The sequence below is a fragment of the Peromyscus maniculatus genome, chromosome 1 (genome assembly GCF_049852395.1).
Source record: "Peromyscus maniculatus bairdii isolate BWxNUB_F1_BW_parent chromosome 1, HU_Pman_BW_mat_3.1, whole genome shotgun sequence".
In the NCBI taxonomy this organism is placed as follows: Eukaryota; Metazoa; Chordata; class Mammalia; order Rodentia; family Cricetidae; genus Peromyscus; species Peromyscus maniculatus.
The window spans coordinates 7,010,095-7,019,110 of NC_134852.1; the positions used below are offsets into that span (position 1 = coordinate 7,010,095).

The 9,016-nt window shown below is 42.9% G+C and overlaps 1 protein-coding gene across 3 annotated transcripts in view; it reads left to right on the forward strand.

The window, feature by feature from the left end:
- LOC102922245 (leukocyte immunoglobulin-like receptor subfamily B member 3) overlaps positions 1-9,016 on the forward strand; it is a 195,309-nt gene that overhangs the window by 6,864 nt on the left and 179,429 nt on the right. For 2 of the 3 annotated variants that reach the window (XM_076568753.1, XM_076568749.1), the window contains exons 12-13: positions 217-283; positions 359-396. In XM_076568753.1, the coding sequence (XP_076424868.1) occupies positions 217-283; positions 359-396 (105 nt within the window). Of the gene's footprint in view, positions 1-216; positions 284-358; positions 397-600; positions 654-1,881; positions 2,038-2,112; positions 2,722-9,016 lie in introns of those variants that run through there. The other variant, XM_076568748.1, reaches the window with a different exon arrangement.

Below are 9,016 nucleotides of genomic sequence, written 5' to 3' on the forward strand. Positions count from 1 at the left end.
TGGGACAGCTTAGACTAGCTTAGAAACATGTCTGCACAATCTGAACACAAAATGTTCTCTGGAAACATGTGTAATATCCTGTATTGTATAGACTTTATCAACTCCTGAAAGATTTTTAGCATATGTGCAATGAGTTGCAAAGGTGCCTTCTAGTCCTCAAGGTGCTAGGTAAGGGGCTCCACAGCCCCTTGGCTGAGGCTCCTTCCTCTCTTGCAGTTCAGGCAAAGACCGACTTGCAGCCTCCTGCAGATTCAGTAAACAGGGACAAAAGACTGCAGAACAGGTAACTCATGCCCAGGACCATAGACCACATCTGCCCAACTTCCTTCACTGACATTTGTCTTCTTGTTTCTTCCAGCTCCAGCCCAACTCCTGCCACCCAGGAAGAAATACTGTGTGAGAAAATGAGGGCCCAGGAGGGAGATGTCTGACATTATAGCATAACAGGGCTGGTGGAGGGTCTGGGATGCTGAACCCCTTCTATGTACCCTCACCCCACTACAAATTATCTTTCCATATTTGGGATATAGCAGGAGTCTGGGGAAATGAGATGTCCTGGGAATCTGGCCAGGGGAAGACCTGCATGTTTTGTTATGACAGATGCTAATGTGAAGGTCACACAGCCTGCAACCAGCATGGAGCTGGATGTCCTGGTGAGACTCTTGATTATCCAAAATGCTAAGAACTTATGATCCAATATAATGCCAAAGCAATCTCTGTTCTCCCCCTTTTCAGACCTTCGTATCATCCATAGCTGGCTCCTTGTTTCTTGAAGCACCTATATTGTGTATGCTATGGTCTCATTCTTTGTTTACTTTTGACAATATGGCCCCAACTTTCTGACTTCTCAACATCTGTCTGATTTCTAGAATGATTTTAAGGGCTCAGAAGAGAATATGAGGGTCATAAGTTGTAGCTGAATGGTAAAGTGATTACTTTAGATGTCTAAGGCCTTGGGTTTAAACTCTAGTGATAAAACTAACAAGTAAATGAACAGGCAACACACATAAGTGAGAATCATGTGCCTGAGAATGTGTGCACATGTGCTTAAGCACAAGCAGAAGACAGGGGTCAACATCTGATGTCTTCTATTTTTCCCCAACTCATTTTCTCTGATAGGCTCTTTTCATTTCCATGGTGCTATTTATTTGGGTGGATTGGTGCCACTGAGCACTGGGCATCAGTTGCTCCCTCATCATCACTTAGGTCCCAGGCATGTGAATTACTGCTTGGCCTTTTTTTATGCAGCCACAGGGGGTCAAACTCAGGTGCTCATGTTTGCATAGCAACCACTCTGCTGCTTGACTCTCTCCCCAGCTCCCATGTCTCCCTCTTGACCATGCTTCTGTAAGGGCTGCAGATATAGCCAGGGACAGAACTCTCTACCCATTGTGACCAGCTCAGATGGGAAATGATATGGAAATAAACTGAGACTGAGCAGTGCAAAGTGTATGAGGGAAATATATTAGAGGATATGGGTTGAGTTATGTGAGGCAGAGATGATCAGTGTGAATTTAAAGGGAATTTGTAAGAAGCCTTCTGTGGAGAAGCCTGGGTAGAGTTTCATACAAACCTGTGATGACATGGCATATATGGGTATGGAGCATGGTAGATCCAAGTGTCCTTGGGGTAGGGACATTCTCTTTCCAAAAGAGGGAGGCAGTGGAGAGGACATCAGTGTGTCAGGATAATATTTCAGAAGCACAGAGAAGTAAATGGCAGGCACTCAAAGTCCCTAGAAAGTCCCAGATGACCCCATCAGCAACAGTTTAGTTTGATAAAAATGTCTGAAGTATCATTCTTGCTCCCTGTGGAAGAATGGGTGGAGAGCCTCTGGGACACCAGGCCAACTCCCTTTGTTACATTGTCTCTCTGCTGCAGAGACAACATGAGGAAGTTCCCTCCAAAGACTTGTATGCCCAGGTGAAGCCCTCGAGACTCAGAAGGACAGAGATCACCTCTTCTTCTCTCATGCCAAAGGAATTATTGGCCTCAAATGACACACAGTCAAAAGGAAATCAAGTGATAGATGAGCAGGTGGGTCCTGACTTCTCTAGTGCCCCATGCTCCCGGTGCCCAACATAGACCTTCTTCTATACTTTCCCACTGCAGGCAGCTACAACAGAGGAGCCACATGATGTGACCTATGCCCAGCTCTGCATTGTGACCTCGAGACAGGGACATGTGAACCTCCCTTCTTCCAGGCAGAAAAGTCCAACCTGAGAACATACTCTGGCCTCTACCAATCCAGGGAGATCCACACTCTGCATTCTGTGGGAGAGGGAGGATTCAGGGATGCCAGAAAACAAGATCTGTCTCAGGTGCATAGTCATAGCACAGACATGACCAGTTTTTAGGAAATCCTGAGAAATTTGAGGACTCTGATTCTGTTTGCCCTGCATTTTATAAAAAAGGCAAATGCTTTGTTAGTGACCAATGAATAAAATGAGGAGAGAAGAAAGGAATGAAGAAAGTTTCGTTTTTTGTGTTGTCTTTTAGTTTTCATTTTTGAGATTGCACTATAATTACAGCATTTTTCTTTTCCCTTCCTTCCTTTCAGACATTTCCATAGATCCTTCTCTACTCTCCTTCAAATTCAGGACATCTTTTTCATTGTTAACATATGTGCATATGAAGATGCATGTAAAACATTTTAAACATTTTTACCCTGAATATATACCTTCTGTCAATTATATCTCAATAAAGCTGAAATTTGAATGATGAAGTCACCTTAATATAATGTAGCATGAACCAGAATAATTCAGAACTGATCTGAACAAGCATGAATAAGGGTCCTGAAAATTGAGGAGTTGAGTGGGAAGACCTAGTCTAAGTTGCTTACAATGCTCTACCTGTTTACTTAGATAATATTATATCATTCTGAGTTCTTTGATGCAGTTGAAGACTAGATAGCTATAATTATTTCCCTTGGTTATGATAAAAGATAAATTAGACATAAAACTTTAGACTAACAAATATAGGATAGATAGAATATTTTCTTTAATTTTGCCAAATACAAATAGACTAGATATTGTAACTATAATTCTTGCTTGATAACTGTTTTGTTATATGTAATTTTACTATGTTAAAGTTAAAATCTTCCTTTTTGAAAAAAAAGAAAGGGGTTAATGCTGTGGATATCAGTCTGTATGCTGTGAATGTGTTACTCTGATTGACTGATAAATAAAATGCTGATTGGCCAGTAGCCAGGCAGGAAGTATAGTCAGGATAGGCAAACAAGAAAAATTGTGGGAAGAGGAAGACTGAGTCAGGAGATGCCAGTGAGCCACCTAAGGAGCACCATGTAATGATATACAGGTAAAGCCATGGAACATGTGGCAACATATAGATTAACCCAAATGGGTTAGTTTAAATGTAAGAGCTTGTCAGGGGTAAGCTTGAGCTAATGACTGAACAGTTTTAATTAATATAAGCTTGTTCTAAATGACTATTTTACAAGTGGCTGCAGGGTCTGTGGGGCTGGGCAGGACCAAAAGACCCTCCAGCTACACTAGTCTAAGAAATAAAGAGAAAATCAATAGTTAGATGAGAGATATTGCAAAAGTTATGCCTTACACCACACAAATCTATTAAGAAACACACTATCTCATATACTATGAGATAGTCATATATATATATACTTTAGCAGTAGGGAAAGGGACAAGTTTAGCAGAGAGACAAATCAGTTTTATGATAGAAAGCATGGGGAATATCAACCAGATCCTCTAGGATAAGATCCAAGCCCAGGAGGCAGAGTCCTATCCACAGACCTGCAACCTCATCTCCTAGGAGGCAATGGCCCCAGTGTCAGACTGGCTTCATGTCTGATCTTGGATGAGGACACCGGACTAAAGTTCCCTTTGTGCTTTCATCAGGGGCTCCTAGAAAGTCTTGGGTTGTTATGGCTTCCTGGACCAAACCATTAATAAACATATAAAATACCTTTCCAAGTCAGTGACCTCATTTTCTTATTGAGAATACAGAAAGAGAGCAATAGCATATTCTATATTAGGAATAGGGATGGACAAGATCATGATGGGGAAACCTATAGAGATGACCAAACCAAACTAGTGGGAACTCATGAACTTTAGACCAACAGCTGTGGAGTCTCCATGGGACTGGATTAGCCCTCTACATTAACAAGACATTTGTGTAGCTTGATCTGCTTAAGGAGCCCTCTGGCAGTAGGATCAGGATCCATCCCTGGTACAGGAGCTGGCTTTTTGGAGCCCACTACCTATGGTGGGACACCTTGCAAAGCCTTGGTGCAGGGGGAGGGGTTTGAACCTGCCTCTATTGAATGGACCAGGCTCTACTGACTCCCCATGGAGGCCCTACCTCGTTGGAGGAGAGGATGGGAGATGAGTTGGGTGGAAAGCTGGGGGGGACAGGAGGAGGGAAGAGAGGGAAATCTGTGGTTGGTATGTAAAATGGATGAAAAATTTCTTTTTTTATTTTATTTTACAATACTATTCAGTTCTACATAATAGCCACAGATTCCCTTGTTCTCCCCCTTCCTGCCCCCTCCCCTTCCCCCCAGCCCACCCCCCATTCCCACCACCTCCAGATCAAGGCCTCCCCCGAGAACTGGGATCAACCTGGTAGACTCAGTCCAGGCAGGTCCAGTCCCCTCCTCCCAGACTGAGCCAAGCGTCCCTGCATAAGTCCCAGGTTTCAAACAGCCAACTCATGCAATGAGCACAGGACCTGGTACCACTGCCTAGATGCCTCCCAAACAGATCAAGCCAATCAACTGTCTCACCTATTCAGAGGGCCTGATCCAGTTGGGGGTCCCTCAGCCTTTGGTTCATAGTTCATGTGCTTCGATTCGTTTGGCTATTTGTCCCTGTGCTTTATCCAACCTTGGTCTCAACAATTCTCGCTCATATAAACCCTCCTCTTTCTCACTAATTAGACTCCCAGCGCTCCACCTGGGGCCTAGCCATGGATGTCTGCATCCAGATTCCTTAGTCCTTGGATGGGATTTCTGGCACAACTATTAGGGTGTTTGGCCATAATTTCTTAGTAAAAAAAGTAAAAAAAAAAGAAAGTAGAAAATGGAATACTTGGGAAAAGAAGGTGGTGGGGGGACCGGCAAGAGGAGGAAAATGGTACAAGAGAAGGACCGGAAGGTTAAATGTCATCAGTGCAGTGAAACTTAGAATTGAGTACAATTTATGCATGTCAATAAAGGCGGGAAAAACAGTGCCCTCCAAACTACAAAACAAATCAAAACAAAAAAGGAATAGGGGTAGAAATGACACAAGAAGAAGTTATAAGGTAAGAACACAGGCGGTCCCTGCTAAGCAGAATATAGAAGCAGGTGAAACACTCATTTTAGGCCTCCCTGGGCTACACAGTGTTTTCAATGCCAGCACAAGAATGACATGCTGGCATCCACTGTATGTCTTAGATAATCCGTTTGTAGTTGTGATGTATTTTTATCGTTAAAAGCTAATGTTCTCTGTCAAATTTTCAATCAAAATCTTACAATCTTCTACTTGTATATAATGCATTTTGCCTATGCTCTCCCCACATCAATTTTTATATACCTTCCACTTCCTTAAAAATCCACCCCTTTGCAATGACTAAAGAAACTTCTCCATTTTGTGCTAGGCATCCATCTTGGTACTCCCTAGCTGTTTGTCTCTGACTCCAGTCCCTCCCTGCAAGATAATTTCCCAGTAGGCCTGACTAGGTGACCTCCAACCCAGAAATGTATAGTGTGGCCATCTATGTCTTATGATATTGCTAACTTCTTTTGGCTTCTGTTACCTGCTTATGTAGATAGTCAAGGACCATTTTGAAGTTGCTTTGATTACTTAATTTTGGCAGAGCAAAATGGCTCTGGCTAGCTTGTGCAGAAACCAGTGTTCATTCTGCTTGTGTCTTTTTCCCTTAAAATCCTCCCCTTATCCTCTTTTTCATGGCAATCTGTAGGTTGGCTCAGAGATCATTGTTCTAGCAGTAATCAGTAAACTTCTTAATTATAACTGGATTGTCAATGAACTTTCCCAGGGGTCAGGAACTACATAACACCTCCTCTTCCCATCACTTTTCCATATTCATGTCTTTGGGATGTGATGTGTGACTCATTCAATCAGAGTCTTATGTGTGACAGTTGGATTGGAAATGTGACCTTGGGTGAGCAGTACGTGCTCAATAGAGGAAATGACTCTTTCCTTCTATGGATCTATAACTAGGAAGCAGTTTATCAGTGAGGGATAATGGTCCTCTGCAATCCATCTCCTTTCATTCCTGGCTGTTCATCTTTTGCACTCATCAGCTTGTTGAGAGTTTTTTTTATTGTAATGGCTGTGCATTACTCAGCAGATGACATTTCAGCCCAGCAGTAGTGGCGCATGCCTTTAATCCTAGCACTTGAGAGGCAGAGGCAGGAGGATGAGGGAAGGCCATCACAGGTTGGAGGCCAGCCTGAGCCACTGAGTGAGTTTCAGGACAGCCAGGACTGTTACATGGAGGGTTGGAGCTTAATTTGCATGAAGCTATGTACTTAAGTTCCACCTGACTTAGGTGGTGTCTCCATCTGGAATTTACCTTAATTCAGAAGACTAGCATGTGGTGGTCTGCAATGTTATTTGTCTGTCCTTGGATGTAGCTAAGGGAGATATCTGATTCCAGTGCTAAAAAGAGAGAAACAGATGGGCCTGAGGGAAGGAAGCCTTTCCTGAGGCTGTTCTCCAAATACCTCAAATGTATATGTCCAAACAGTGATCAGTCCACTGTTAGCAATTTGTAGGGAAAAAGTCAATTGGGAAAACTATGAAGGCACACATGATATTCATAAGAGAAGACAGTTAGTATATAAAAGCCACATAGCACCAAATACTCCCTGAGATTTGGCTTCCTCTGAGGGAATTCCTTGATCCCTTCAGGAGGTGGCCTTGCCATAACCAGCTGAGTTCTTACATTATATTCCTGCGGCCCATAGTAGTTTACACCTGTTTCCCTGGAAGAATCAGATTCATGAGAGTCAGAGGTCCTGGATTTCTTCACAGGCAAGAGAGGTGTATTTCAGAGTGAGTTGCCTGGCACCAGGATTCCTGTCTCTCCAATACTAGCAGTAAGGAATGCAAGTTCCCTTTTTTCCAGGGTCATTGGATAGTTTTTAATCTCTACAGGGGTAGTTGCACTTTTTAGTTGAGTGATTACAGGTTCTTAGTGTTGGGCCAGTCCTGGGGGGTTGTTTTCTTCTAATATCCCTGGGAATCTTCGTTTTCAAGCTGTGAGGCAGTTCACCTGTATCTTTTGATTGGAGACAGAACTTTCAGCTAGAAGATATTTTTCTGACCAAGGGTAAGAGACTAAAATTTTGTTTACTATCTGTTAGTGCACCTATCTCATCATCAAAGAAGGTGACAGTTGCTATCTATTCTATTTCCATTTCCAAAGAAGGTCTTTCTGTTTCCTCTAGTTCATTACTACCTTCTGTAGTTCTATAGACTTTGCTTCGTAACCATTGACTTCACAGCTAATATTGTCATTTAAGCAAATACATATCATGTTCATCTTTCTGATTCAGGCATACAGCAAACAGGATGATTTTTTCTAGTTCATCCACTTGCCTGCAAATTTCATGTTGTATTTTTATTTTTTTTTTCATTTTACATACCAATCCTAGTTCCCCTTACCTCCTATTTTTTATCTCCCCTCCTCCCCTCATCCCATTCACTTCTGGGGGGGATAAGGCCCCCCTTGAGGAATCAACAAGTCTGGCATACCAAGTTGAGGTAGGACCAAGCACCTCCCACCCCACCTGACATCAAGGCTGAGAAAAGTATTCCACCATAGGGAATGGGCTCCAAAAAGCCAGTTCATGCACCTGGGATAAGTCATGGTCCCACTACCATGGGCTCCACTGTCAGATCAAGCCCCACAACCATCACCCACATTCAGAGGACCTAGTTCTGTTCCATGCAGGTTCCCCAGCTGTCTTTACAGAGTCCATGAGCTCCCACTAGCTTGGATCATCTTATTCTATGGTTTTCCCCATCATGATCTTGACCCTCCTTGCTCATATGACCCCTCCTTCCTTTCTCCAACTGAACTCCAGGAGCTCAGCCCAGTGCTTTCCTGTGTATCACTGCATCTGCTTCCATCAGCTGCTGGAAGCAGGTTCTATGATGATAACCAAGGTAGGTACTAATCTGATTACAGGGAAAGGACAGCTAAGGCACCCTCTCTACTATTGCTAGGAGTCTTAGCTTATGTCATACTTGTGGATTCCTGGAAATTTTCCTAGCATCAGGTTTCTCCTTAAGCCCATAATGACTCCCTCTATCAAGATCTCTCTTTCATTGGTCTCCCTCTCCATCCCTCCCCCTACTCAGCCCTCTTGATCCCTCATGTTGCCATCCCCTATCCACTCCCTTCTACCCCCTCCAAGTGTACCTAATAGATCTTAACTATTTCCCTTTCTTAGGGTCCTCCTCCTTTTTGCCTAGCTTCTCTGGGGTTGTGGATTGTGGTATGGTTATTCTTTGCTTTGTGCCTATAAACCACTTATGAGTAAGCACATACTGTATTTGTCTTTCTGGGTCTGGGTTACCTCACTCAGAATGATGTTTTTCTAGTTTTATCCATTGGCCTAAAAGTTTCGTGATGTCATTGTTTTTACTGCTAAGTAAGAGTCCATTGTGCATATGTACCACATTTTCTTTATCCATTCTTTAGTTGAGGGGCATCTGGGTTGTTTCCAGGTTGGGGCTATTATGAATAATGCTGCTAAGAACATAACTGAGCATGTGTCCTTATGGTATGATTAAACATCTTTTGGGTATATGCCCAAGAGTGGTATCATTGTGTCTTGAGATTGATTCCTAATTTTCTGATAAACCGTCATACTGATTTCCTGCATGGCCGTATATGTTTGCACTTCCATCATCAGTGTAGGAGTGTTCTGCTCACTCCACATCCTCTCCAACATAAGCTGTCATCAGTGTTTTTGGTCTTAGCTATTCTAACAGTTGTAAGATGGTATCTAAATGTCATTTTG